This window comes from Vipera ursinii (genome assembly GCF_947247035.1).
Source record: "Vipera ursinii genome assembly, chromosome: Z".
NCBI classification, from domain to species: domain Eukaryota; kingdom Metazoa; phylum Chordata; class Lepidosauria; order Squamata; family Viperidae; genus Vipera; species Vipera ursinii.
In genome coordinates this window covers 11,771,725-11,785,494 of record NC_139517.1, presented here as the reverse complement: position 1 = coordinate 11,785,494, position 13,770 = coordinate 11,771,725, and the positions used below count along the sequence as shown (strand labels likewise).

The following is a 13,770-nucleotide window of genomic DNA, read 5'->3' as shown; positions in this document are numbered from 1 at the left end:
CCAATAATCTGGGTCCTCATTTTACCGACCTCGGGAGGATGGAAGGCTGAGTCAACCTTGACCCCGTCAGGATCGAACTCTTGTCATTCGGCAGAATTAGCCTGCAATACTGCACTCTCACCACTGTGCCACCACAGCACTCCTACTCTTGTTATAAAGATATATCAACAGAACATTACAAGTTTGAATGTATTTCCATCTTCCCACCTTGTAATTTCCTAAGAACTTGGGAGGATTCATGGCTGAGGTGTTTTTTTCATATTACAGTTCTGGCCCAAACTCAGATTTCTTTTATCTGACCATTGTGTTGATTGTGTGAATTCTTCCCATTCCTCAAGGTTATTCTTCTTGCCTATTACAGTCCTGGTCTATGGGATGTACTTTTCCCATATATTTCCCATAATTCTCCAGAGTGATGTTTGGCTGAAGCATTGTGAGAAATGAAAATGGCAGCTAGATCCAATTGCCCAGTAGGCCAATTAGGACCTACTCCTCCATTTGAAATGTTTTCAACTTCTCGATTTTCTCTACCTGGGGTATTTTCCTCTCATATGAATTAATTAGTATACACAATATATAAACTTTTTTGTGCCCACTAGGTGAGAGCAAAAAACAGGTTTCCTGTGTCTACATGCTGCCATCTAGTGGCCATCTGGGTACCTACAGTCCAGGTTTTGTACTACCATTTTTAAAGGTATAGTCAAACTCACCATTCTAACAATTCCTTTTTTACTTGTTTTAAAATAGAGTTTGAGGAATTCTGGGGAATGGACTTTGGGCAGGTAATTGGAGTTAGCAGCTACAGGGAAGAAGCCCTGTAGAGAGGGTCAGGTCATTTTTATTGGGCAATTATATACATTGATTTTTAAATCAATGTATATAAACATCTCACCATTACAATGCTAGGTAATTCAAACAAACATGCAGGATAGTAAATACAAAAAGTAGCTGAAAACAAACTGCCAGCCTTATAAAGACCAGATAAGAAACATGAACAGATAAGTTAATTCTATTTTATTGTAAAGTTACATTAACAAAATCTGTTAATTTCTGAAAGCACAATTCTCCTGCTATCTCCTTTATAGCCCAAGAATAAGGAGGGACCCTCAAGATCCTCTTGCTCCACCCACTATGCAGCTGTGGGCTATACTCCCTCTTATCTGATCTTTTCCTCAGCAGTCTTTCTTTGCCAGGTCTCCCAAGGTCATTCCTACATACCATTAGGCAAGCCCAGCTCCAATGATAAGAATGAGCAACAGTGATGGGGGTCACCTAATCTCCAGATCTTATGGCTGAGGGGACTTCCAACATCTTCAAGGACTTCTGAAAGAATATTAGCACGAATGATGACCTAGAGCAGGGATCTCCAAACTTGGTAACTTTAAGACTTCAACACCCAGAATTCCTCCATGGCTGACTGAGGAACTCTGAGAGTTGAAGTCCATAAGTCTTAAAGTTGTCAGGTTTGAAGACCCCTGACCTAGACGGAACGAAACTGAGGCAGCCTGCTTCTTAGATCCTGCCTGATCCACAGATCCTGGAGCATGCTCACCCTGTGGATCTAATGGGGTGGGCAGAAAAAAAGGGAATCTTCTGATCCCATGTCAGGTAGGGCATCAGAGGTGACAAATGCTACCTTGAAATTGTACCTGGAAGTCTACTGGGAACCACCACAGCACATGGGGCAGTTTCAGTGGTGGGATTCAAATATGTGAACAACCGGTTCTCTGTATGGATGCTGCTTCCGGAAGTCCATTCTGGGCCTGGGCAACAAAAAATTAGCTACCAGTTCTGCTGAAGTGGTGTGAACCGGCTGAATCCCACCCCTGGGCAGTTGTGTTACTTGAATCTACTGAGGTGTGCCCATAACTGCCTACCCATTCATATCAATATATTTTTAAAAATCAGCCAGGTTACTGTCATTACATTACATAGCTTTTGAGAATAAAACTGAAATATGTTCTGTCATTTGCTTTTGGACAGTGTGCCACAGAATAACACCAACGGTGCGGATTCTGGCTTCTGAGCAGTTGAGAACCCTATTTATATTAGGTAGGGCTGAACTGATGTGGTGTTAAAATGAGGCCCCAATGTTCACAGATGAAGAAAAACCAAGTCCGCTGGAAGTCTAGAGATGTATTTCATTTCCCCAAAGCTTCCTGGATTTTTTTTAACCTTTTTACCTGGACTGTTTTCCAATGAATAAAAGGTAAAGGTAAAGGTTCCCCCGCACATGCATGCTAGTCATTTCTGACTCTAGGGGCCGGTGCTCATCTCCGTTTCAAAGCCGAAGAGCCAGCGCTTGTCCGAGGACGTCTCTGTGGTCATGTGGCCGGCATGACTAGACGCCAAAGGCGCACGGAACGCTGTTACCTTCCCACCGTAGTGGTCCCTATTTTTCTACTTGCATTTTACATGCTTTTGAACTGCTAGGTTGGCAGAAGCTGGGACGAGTAACAGGCGCTCACTCTATTACGCGGCACTTGGGATTCAACCCGCCAAACTGCCGACCTTCTGATTGACAAGCTCAGCGTCCTAACCCACTGAGCCACTGCCTCGCTTTCCAATGAATAGGTGCAGCCAGAAAACAGATGAATTGAACGTATCATAAATTCTCATTTAAAGGCAAACACCTGTATCGATGTATTGCTTCCTTGGGTCAGGTATATTTTGTCCCAGAGCAAACATATTTGGGCAGATAAGGGAGAACAAAGGTGAATGAGCCAAAATTGTTTATCTTTGGGAAAGATTCAAACAATGCATGTCAGAATTGTGCTCTGGCACACACTTCCCAAAAGAATGCTTCAGTCAGATGAATACTTAAATTTATGTTTATGTTCCCTTTGTTGGAATATAATTCATCTCTAGTTTCTCCATGTAATCCCTTTGCCCTTCAGGCAAAGTACAGATAGTCCTCGACTTAAGACCAAATTGACCCTGAAATTTCCATTGCTAAGTGAGACATTTGTTAAGTAGATTCTGCCCCATTTTACGATCGTTTTTGTTAAATTGTTAAATGAATTGCTGCAGTTATTAAGTTAGTAACCTGGTTGTTAAGTGAATCTGGCTTCCCCATTGACTTTACTTGTCAGACATTCGCAAAAGGTGATCACGCGACCCCAGGACAGTGCAACCGTCATAAATATGAGTCAGTTGCCAAGTGTCTGACTTTTGATCACGTGACTATTGCAAGTGTGAAAATCGGTCAAAAAGCATGTTTTTTTCTGGTGCTGTTGTAACTTTGGTCACTAAACAAATAGTTGTACTTCAAGGTTTATTTGTAGACAATAGATTGGCATAAAACCTTTTGACAGTCTCTTAGAGCTGCATCCAGATATTTGGGGGACCATGTCTCTTTGACACAGCTTGGCATTGCTACCCATGTCTCAGATTGTGATGTTTTAATTTGAGGGTAGGTCATTTGGCCAGTAAAATAAGGTAAAAGGTAAAGGTTCCCCCGCACATGCATGCTAGTAGTTTCCGACTCTAGGGGCCGGTGCTCAACTCCATTTGAAAGCCAATGAGCCAGTGCTTGTCCGAGGACGTCTCAGTGGTCATGTGGATGGCATGACTAGACGCCAAAGGCGCACGGAACGCTGTTACCTTCCCACCGTAGTGGTCCCTATTTTTCTACTTGCATTTTTACGTGCTTTCGAACTGCTAGGTTGGCAGAAGCTGGGACGAGTAACAGGCACTCACTGTTACACGGCACTCGGGATTCGACCCATCAAACTGCCAACCTTCCGACTGACAAACTCAGCGTCCTAACCCACTGAGCCACCACGTCCCGTAAAGTAAAAGCCCCCTAAATTCTGCAGATTGGCATTAGAACTGGGAAATAGACGCTCTCACACCATCAGTTAGCTTCAGCTGTAAAGATCTTTGTGCATCTTTGTGGAAAGCAGTAAATATATGAAATAAGGTTTAAAGGAGCTGTAGTTGATTGTTGAAGTCATAATTCAGGAACACCATAATTTATGATAGGGTTGGCTTGCTTTTGACTTTAATGATTTAAGGTATTCAGGCAATGGTAGCAACAACCATTTTAAATTGTTTTTAATTGTCTTTATATTTAATGATCAATGCTGCCCACAGTCACTTGCTGATATGGGTGACTATAAAAATCAGTCAAATAAATTACACTTAATGATGGCTTAGTAAGATGTGTGACTTAGGGTAATCACTTTGGGTAAAACATATTTTTAAAACTCTAATTTCAAGTCCAGCTTGGCTCCCAATGACTGATACAGCCTTATCAATCATTGGCTGTTACCTTCCTCAGATATGTTGTTTTGCCTGCCCAAATTTACATGAGATTTCTTAGTGGTCTCCCTTCCAAGTAATAATAAGATCCAACTTTATGTAGCTTTTGGAGATCAGCCACGATCAGTCAGATGCTCTCATTTAGGTGAATTTTTCAACTTTAAGATACTCTGAAACTAATTTCTGGCAATTTTATTCATACCACCATGAAGTTTTCTTGGCAACAGAAGAAAAGTTTTCTTGGCAACAGAAGAAAATCAGAAGCAAATCAGTCTAGTAAATTATAGGTTCATTGCAGCAGCAGAAGAAAGAAAGAGAAAAAAACTATGGGCTCTACTAAAATAGTTTTATTACGATTATAAATTTAAGTTTTGCTCTATATACAATACATATAAATTAGAAAACCATATAGAAATAAAAAATCCCTTAGCTAGGAACATATATCCAAGAGAAAAGAAACTTCACAATTAGAATTTTAGCTGGAAAAGAGAAAGGATAAAAATTCACAACGCTAAGAATCTTGGAGGAATTTATAAAGAACATAGCAAATATTAAACTAATACAATAGAAAAAAACCAATTTTTTAAAAAATCCTCCCTCACAACCTTATGTGAGAACTCATCATTAAAAATGGGATGGTGCTATTGAGAAAGAAACAGCATCAGTAAAGAGACAATAAACTGCCCACATATTTCAGCATTGAGGACCAGTTTCTTAATATTCAGTGTTACATAGAGCAATGCTTCTCAATCTCAGCCAGTTAAAGGTATGTGGATTTGGAATTTCCCAGCCAGCATGCTGGGGAATTATTTTTTTTAAATCCCATTTATATCTTGCCCTTCAAAGACTCAGGGCGGCTTACAATCTAAAGCACAAATCAATGTGCTTAGCAATAGCCTTCATTCTATGTATATGCCTGCTTATTAGGGCTTCCCTCCCCCCCAAGCGGCATTATTACAAAGTCAGCTTATTGCCCCCAACAATCTGGGTCCTCATTTTACCTACCTCGGAAGGATGGAAGGCTGAGTCAACCTTGAGCCTGGTGGGACTCGAACCTGCACTAATTGCAGGCAGCTGGTGTTACCTTAAGGAGGCATTAGCCCACTGCTCCACCAAGGCTCTATGCGGGCTGAGGAATTCTGGGAGTTGAAGTCCACACATTTTTAAGTGGCTGAAGATGAAAAACACTAATTCAGAAGGGAGAATGGAATTATTTCAGAAAACCTAAACTTAAGCAAACTCCTAAAACTCAAGCCACCTTAGCAACCTGGGTTTGCTCTCTAGATTAAAAGTCAACCTAATCATATTTCCCACGAGAGCCCACAATCAAGCACATAGCCATAATTCTCATTTCCACATTCAGGAGGGATTGTGCACCAAAGTGACTTTTTGGACTGCATGTCTGCAAATCCGCCGTCCAAATGTGGACTATCGCATATCTCTCGTTTTCTTGGCCTTGCCAATGAGAAAAATGCGATTGGACCAGAATTGGCTGTCCAGCCTACAGTCTCATCTCCCATGTTGCCTATGGGATTATGGGAGCTGTAATTCCAGAGAAAACCACATTGGGAGAAGCTCAGTGAAAGAAACTGGCCAGTTTTACAGCCATGAAGTGTGCAGTGGGAAACCTTGCGCTTTGAAAGCACGCCATGCCATCTGTTCAGGGTTCACACTAAGTAGAAAAAAGATACCCTTTCCCCACCTGGAACATATTAATAGGCTAAGTTGTCCACCATGCAAAGTTTATTTGTGATTTCAGAGCTTTTATACAGCTTTAAGATGTATACAGATAGTCCTCAACTTATGACTATTATTGGGACCAGAATATCTGTGGCTAAGCAAGGCAGTTATTAAATGCATGCCAGCTGCCAAATGTCTGAATTTTGATCATGTGACTGTGGGGATGCTGCAGCGGTTATAGGTGTGAGGACCAGCCATAAGTCACTTTTTTCAGGACTGTTTTAACTCTGAACAGTCACTAAACAAATGGTGGTAAGTCAAGGATTGCCAGTAATTGTTTCAATAGCATATAGATTCTTAATTGAAAAGTCCTTGTTTCCTAATCTTACTGATCTGAAGAGAGTTGTTAACTTTCAGCCTTGTTTGTTGTAAGACACGTTAACAATTGGGTGAACCGCAGCCTTGCACTCTGATTATGGTTCAATAGCTGCAACATCCTTAACCTGGTTACTAAGTAAATCCATTTTCTTGGATAGATCAGGAAATCAAACCATAAGCTAACCCAAGGAAGCCGAATTTGCACAACAGGCTAAGATGCAAACAAACTAGCTTAAAACTAAGCAAGTCTCAGGATATTGTCTGATAGTAACCATTAGATTTGCAACTGACTCAGTGGTTAAAGGTGCTGCATGTTCATAGCTAATTTTTGTGTGAACTCAAGACAAAGGATGAATTGACCCATCCCATGCTTTAGTTAAATAGAGGGGGGGGGCGACACTGTGCCCTCCCCATTTCCAGCTCTGCCACTGGTCAATGTGGAAAGAGAAGCATTTTTAGACAGGATATTTCTTAGTTAATAAGGCAATGTCCTTTTCACATCTGTTGACCCAGTCTCGGAAGAGATGGCAAATGTAGTAGCCCGTGAGTTTCGCAAGAAAGGCGTTGTCAGGTTCCAGAGGCTGAGGGGACACGGCTGGACCTGGCGCGATGTCCAGGGAAGACATGATGGATTTGAGGTTATTCTCCAGACCCAGGCACTGCAGGCTGGAAGATTCGAGCTGACGGTGTAATTCGGCTTCCAATGGATTGAGTTCCATTTGCTGGCATTTCACGCTGGCTAAGTACACCGGCAAATTGGAGAAGGCCGAGGCGTTCTGCTGCAGCCGCTCCTGGTCGGTGAGACCCAGCCAGTCTGTGGTAGACAGGGTTGGCAACGGGACTCCTGGAAAGGGTTGAAGGGTTGGGTTGAAGTCGGGATCATCAAATGGCACCCCCTGGTGATGCACCTAAACAGAGAGAAGTCAGACCATCAGTTCTTTGAAAGTTGGATTTTTGGATCTTCAGAAAGCGACGGACACAGGTAGTCTTCCATTAAGGACCAGAGCTAACCCCAAAATTGTTGTTGCTAAGCGAGACAGTTGCTAAGTACGTTTTGCCCCATTTGACCAACTTTCTCGCCAAGGCGGCTAAGGGAATCCCTGCCTTTGCTAAGTTAGTGACGCGTTGGTTAAGTGAATCTGGCATTCCCCCGTTAACTTTGCTTGTCAGAAGGTCGCAAAAGGGGATCACGTGACCTGGAGGGATCCTGCAACCATCGCAAACATATGCCAGTTGCCAAGTGCCCGAATTTTGTTCACATGACCACGGGGATGCTGCAATGGTTGTTCAGTGTGAAAAACGGTCATAACACTTTTTTTTAGTGCTGTTGTTAACTTCAAATGGTCACTAAATGAATGGTTGTAAGTCAAGGACTACTTCTATCCATACTACTGGGTGTGTGGGGCATGTGTGAGTGAATGAGACCATTGCACTTACTCTTCTCAACTCACTTTATTAGACAGTTTTAGGTTTGGCTGAGATACTAGAATTGGTCTGTGGTCACCCAGTGGGTTTGGGGCTGGGAATGGGGTGAATAGGAAATACAGTCCCATAGATCAGGGGTCTCCAACCCCCTGGTCCATGGACTGGCATCGGGCTGCAGCATGCCAGCAACCGGTCTGCACAAACAAACAAAGCCCCATCTGTGGGATGCAAGAAGCACACAAAACCACACACTCTCCGGGCCGTGGAAAAACCTCTCTCCACGGAACCGGTCCCTGGTGCCCAAAAGGTTGGAGACCTCTGCCATAGATTATACAACTTTACCCGCGATTCTGAAAAACCAAGAATTATTAACAAGTTGTCTCCGTGTACCTGCTATGGTACAACAGTTTCCACACATTTGTTCTGAGAAAAATACCAAGGTCCTTCATTCAGGAAATTCAAATCATTATCCATTTGCACATAGACCAAAGTCCCCTCTTCTGTTCTACCCTGGAAGCATTGTAAATTAATTAAAACACATTTCCCCCATTGTGGGCAGAGGCCCATACCCTCCATTAATTTGTTCCACTTATATTCAGGACTCACATAGCTTGACAGCAGTTGTCCTGAGCTGAATTGCATGCTGAGGGTGAGATTGTGTGTCCTTTCAATCTCTACGGCTATTTCTTGCTGGGTGCGAGAACATCCGGAGCACATCGGCAAATCCACTGCAGACAGAATCGAGAGGACCATTAGACCCAAGAACCAGTAACTATCAATCAATCAATCAGAAGAGAGCTGGAAGGGACCTTGGAGGTCTTCTAGTCCACCCCCTCTACTCAAGCAGGAGACCCTATACCATTTCAGACAAGTGGCTGTCCAGTCTCTTCTTAAAAACCTCTAAACATTCAAATGCCTGTATCAATAATACTATGCATGTTATCCTGCTTTTTGCAGGCCACAGAACCTAGGAGACATCCACGTGGGTGGAGAGAGTGAAGAGACCAAAAAAAGGAAATCAATTCATTTTAAAGAATAACTCAAATTCTAGGGTACAGCATCAGAAGTGAGCAAGGATGAAAAATACTATACAGCAGTATTTCTCAAGCTGAGCAATTCTAAGATGCATTCCAGCAGACTGGCTGGGGAATTCTGGGAGTTAAGTCCAGACATACTAAAGTTGGCAAGGTTGAGAAATACTTCTATGCAGTACAGGTAGTCCTCGACTTACAACACTTCATTTAGCGACCGTTCAAAGTTACAATAGCACTTTAAAAAGTGATTTAGGACTGTTTTTTCACACTTACAACCTTTGCAGCATCCCTTAGTCAAGTGATTAGAATTCAGGCGCTTGGCAACTGAGTCATAATTATGACGGTTGCCGTGTCCCGGGGTCATGTGATCGCCTTTTGCGACAACTTTGTTACTAACAACCGCAGTGATTCACTTGACAACGGTGGCACGAAAGGTCGTAAAGTGGGGCAAAACTCACTTAACAAATGTTTCACTTAGCAACAAAAATGTTGGGCTCAATTGTGGTCGTAAGTCAAGGATTACCTGTATCTACCTATAGTAAAGGTAAAGGTTCCCCCGCACATGCGTGCTAGTCGTTTCCAACTCTAGGGGCCGGTGCTCATCTCCGTTTCAAAGCCGAAGAGCCAGCGCTTGTCCGAGGACGTCTCCGTGGTCATGTGGCCGGCATGACTAGATGCCAAAGGCGCACGGAACGCTGTTACCTTCCCACCGTAGTGGTCCCTATTTTTCTACTTGCATTTTTACGTGTTTTCGAACTGCTAGGTTGGCAGAAGCTGGGACAAGTAACAGGCGCTCACTCTGTTACGCGGCAGTCGGGATTTGACCCGTCAAACTGCTGACCATCTGATCGACAAGCTCAGCGTCCTACTCCACTGAACCACCACGTCCCTCTGTATCTACCTATAATATCAATATTATCCACTCCTATCCTATTTTTGGGTGCTTCAAAAACAGGTAGAGTGGGTACCTGCTATTTACAGTTCAAAATGAACTTACAAGTTCCCACTTAATAAAGGGAAGACAAAAAAGGATAGCAATATTGAAGATGCCTGAAATTAGGCTGAGGTCCAAAGGATTTTCCAGAGATAGCATAGGGAATTGTGAAGTAATGAAGTAATGCTGAAGTTTGCCAGTCCCAAAAATCAGGGAGGCAGATCTTTTGAGAATCGCAGCTGTCATTAAATAAAGATCTTTTGTCACCTGTTCAGCATGCATGCTTGCTGGGCAGCATTCAAGGCTGTAACAATAAAACGTAGCCAAGTAGACCTGGCCTTTCGCATGGCTGTGTTTTCAAAAGAAACTCTAAAAGCTTTTTTTTCCTTTTTAAGGATTTGTTATTTTGTGCCACACAGATGTAGCTGGACTTTCTGGCCTGTAAATTCTTTAAATTAAAACAGAGACTTTGTTCTTCTCTGATTTGCAATGTACTCTCTTTCCCATGACCTACGTGCGTCTTGGACACACCTGTAGATTCCAGCACATATTTTTTTCTTTTTAACTTTTGTATCTGTGTTCAAGGAAAGGACTTTGAAACTGCAGGGTTATTAGAAGGAGCAGGAATGATTGTCAAAGCACGTTGAAGTTTCTGACACTTGCTAAATACAGAATGGAGGGAACTTTTCCACTGACTCCCGGATATCCTATAATAACTGCTATCATCTCGTCCAGAAGCTTCTAAAATAGTACAGAGGAGGAACTTCTGTTGACAACATGTTGAGGACCACCCTTTGAATGCAGGCAGAAACAAAATCTCATCTAATTCACCATTTTGTGTGCAAAACAGGAAAAACTCTGAAGCTTTGCTAGGGAGTTTCACCTTTTTCTTTAATCTCTCAGTGGAAAAAAACAGAAGAGGTCGAAAGAGTATCACACAGTTCCTATTAACGCAAGGCCCTTGGCTATTCTTGGGTCTTAGATGGATGGCCAAGAACGTTCATTGTTCCTAGACAGCAAGGCCATTACATAGTTGGAGGACCCAGTTGGAGAAAGCTGATGTGTTCGACGGCAAAAACCAAGAGATGCCCTTCCTTCTTAACCAGACTCTTAAGTCAGAGGTCCCCAACCTTTGGGGGCACCAGGGACCGGTTCCTTGGAGAGGGGTTTTTCAATGGACTGGAGAGTGTGCGGTTTTGTGTGCTGCCCGCATCCCACAGGTGGGGCTTCGCTTTTTTCTGCAGACCGGTTGCGGGCATGCCGTGGCCCAGTACCGATCCACGGACTGGGGGGATTGGGGACTCCTGCTCTAAGTCACCCACGGAGATGATGATGATGATGATGATGATGATAATAATAATAATAATAATAATAATAATAATAATAATAATAATAATAATAATAATAATAAGTAGTAGTAGTAGTAGTAGTAGTATTTGGAAGGTACCTTGGAGGTCATCTAGTCCAACACCCTGCTCAGGCAGGAAACCCTACACCATTTCAGGCAAATGGCTGTCCAGTCTCTTCTTAAAAACCTCCAGTGTTGGAGCATTCACAGCTTCTGGAGGCAGGTTGTTCCACTAATTTGTATGCAAATTCTTTTATCTAACAGTCAAAATTGTGCCAAGCCCCTAATCCTTCCTAGAATGTCTCTCCCTTTTAAGTTTATTCAATTCGACTGCCAAATTCAAGGCAGCCTCATGCAGTTTGGGAAGGGCTCAAGAACATGAGTTACTGATGGCAACTTCAAAGCAGAAGGAACCTGGTGGCAACTTTTCAGATTAGCATGTTTTATCAAGGTCATAAGCTTTTGTGTTTTTCCTACTGAACTGGGGGAAGATATTTGTGGGACTGAGTGGTAATATAAAACTTTATTTGATAAAAATAAAGCTTTTTGCCTATTCTATCTACTGTAATCCTTTCCTATGGTCTCTGCATTCCCTATTAGAAGAAGACCCCCCTCAGATCAGTGTTTCTCAACCTTGACAGCTTTAAGATGGGTGGACTTCAGCTCCCAGAATTCCCCCATCCAGTCTCGCTGTGGCTGGGGAATTCTGGGAGTTGAGGTCCACCAATCTTAAAACCGACGAGGTTGAGGAACACTTTCTTAAGACAATCAAGAGTTAGAATTGCAGCTACCAGAATTCCTATCTGGTGTTAGAATTCTGGGAATTATAGTGCCAGTAAATTTGGAAAATGGCTGGTTGAAGAAAACTGAGACAGCAGGTTATAAAAGCAGAGATTGGGATGAAGAGTGAGTAAAAAAATGAGGACGATTGCTAAAGGTTTCAAGCTAAGATAGAGAAGAAAGATCTACCGTATCGATAGCGTCTAACTAAGTGGAGCTTCTATATTCAAGAGCAGTATACCAGATTCTGGGAATCAAGCAACACAAGGGTCTCTCTGTGCTAAAGCATCTGGCTGGCAAGCTGCATGAGGACATAGAGAATAAGACCCAGGAGGTACATTTGATTGGATGAAGGAGAAACCTACCCTTCCTCAATTTCTCCGCTCTTTCATCTGGAAATACTAAATATTCTCCCTGGCCATTCGAAATGCAAATTCTACATTCCTGTGCCAGGCATTCTAACTACCAAGCAGTAAATGTCTTTTAAAGTTACTGCCCAAGATCAATGATTAACTTCAACTTCAAGTTCATCAGTCTTTACATCTCTTGCTCTTGGGGGTGGGAGGTGCGGGAGGCAGAAAGGAGGAATGAAGGGAGGAGAACATTGCAGAGGTTTTACAATGAAGGAAATAATCTGGACAGAGGACATGAACAACCAAGAGGGGGTGGGGTGGGCAAAATATATGCGCTTAATATGCAGGTAGGGGGGAAAAACTGTCCAAAAAGAATCAAGGAGGCAGAGTCCAAGCTTTCTCCACATCGAATATGTTGGCCCAGGACTCCCATCAACCTCCGTTGGCTTTGGACACACTGACCAAATGTTGTGGGGTTGCAATTCAGTACTAGTAAGAGGCAACATGTTGAGGGAGAAGGGTTTTCAAAGGCTGAGCTTATACAATCTATCTTTTTTTTTTTTGCTTGTGTGAACCAGGCAATGGGAGTTAACTGATCCTGTGTCATGTGAAACCCTGCAAGTTGGGCTCATTCAATCTTTATGCACTCAGCTGCTCCTGCTGAAACCTGAAACTGCGCTGCTAGTCCATGTTAACAAAAATCTAGTGGAAGAAACCACAGAAACACTTTGTTCATCTACCTTCTTAAACCATGGTTTACTTCACAGGTCTTCCTGAACCAACTGCAGCCGACTGGGTTTGGGCTACACAAGAAACCATAATTTACAGAAGCCCGTGTCACAAACAAGCAAAAATGATGTTGGGTATATCTAACTGATTGTGATTATTTCTCATTTCAGTGATGCTACACTATTAAAGTTCAGAATTCTTTGGGAGATTGCAAGCTTCCATGAATGATGCAAAATTCATCATTATCAAAAAGAGTTTTATTTGCAGAGGTAGGGTTTTTTTTAAAAAAGCTATAGGTTATCAAGTTTTCCAGCAACAGTGCTAAGAGTTGAATGGCAAAGTTAGCTAACATTAAACTTTTACTACAGCTGGGAAACTGAGGTAATAGTCCCTCTAAAGTAGTCCAGTAGTAATCATGATGTTAGGGGGCAAATTTCCACTTACAACTTTTGTTATATTGTTGATCTGCTTTACATCTGCTAAACTATGGTTTGAGTAAACATTTGCTCATGATTAACACAAATTCAGCAAAAGGTTGGCAGCTTGGTAATGTGTGTGAATGCAGCCATGGCATTACATGAGCTCTTCTGAATGATGCATGCAGAGGATAAATATGAAGATCTTACATTCATGAAGTACATTTGACCAAAAAAGCAGCTTGGCCATCTTCCTGCAAGCCCTTGTGTCTCATTGACCTGGATTCATCCCACCAGCAAAAGATCATTTACAACAGCCATAATCCTTAACGGTATTTGGAGCTTTGCTATTTTCAAGAAGTGACTGCATGTGCTGACGTGCTGCAGGACAGGCAGTGCTTCAACCGGTAAAGTCCCTCCCTCTGCTTCC

General features: G+C 42.5%; 1 protein-coding gene across 1 annotated transcript; it reads right to left on the bottom strand.

The window, feature by feature from the left end:
• Positions 1–4,595: 4,595 nt before the first annotated feature.
• CTF1 (cardiotrophin 1) lies at positions 4,596–8,471 on the bottom strand. The gene is made up of 2 exons (XM_083376091.1): positions 8,353–8,471; positions 4,596–7,229 (listed from the first exon to the last, which is right to left on the bottom strand). The coding sequence occupies exons 1-2, from the start codon at positions 8,461–8,463 to the stop codon at positions 6,777–6,779; spliced, it is 564 nt and encodes a 187-aa protein (XP_083232217.1). The 5' UTR covers positions 8,464–8,471; the 3' UTR covers positions 4,596–6,776.
• Between the last annotated feature and the right edge of the window lie 5,299 nt (positions 8,472–13,770).

Excerpts from the sequence above, each read along its gene's own strand:
- CTF1 (XM_083376091.1), bottom strand. The coding sequence starts at position 8,463 with ATGTGCTCCGGATGTTCTCGCACCCAGCAAGAAATAGCCGTAGAGATT. Across the intron at positions 7,230-8,352 it reads GACAACTGCTGTCAAGCTAT|GTGCATCACCAGGGGGTGCC; the intron begins GTGAGTCCTGAA and ends CTCTCTGTTTAG.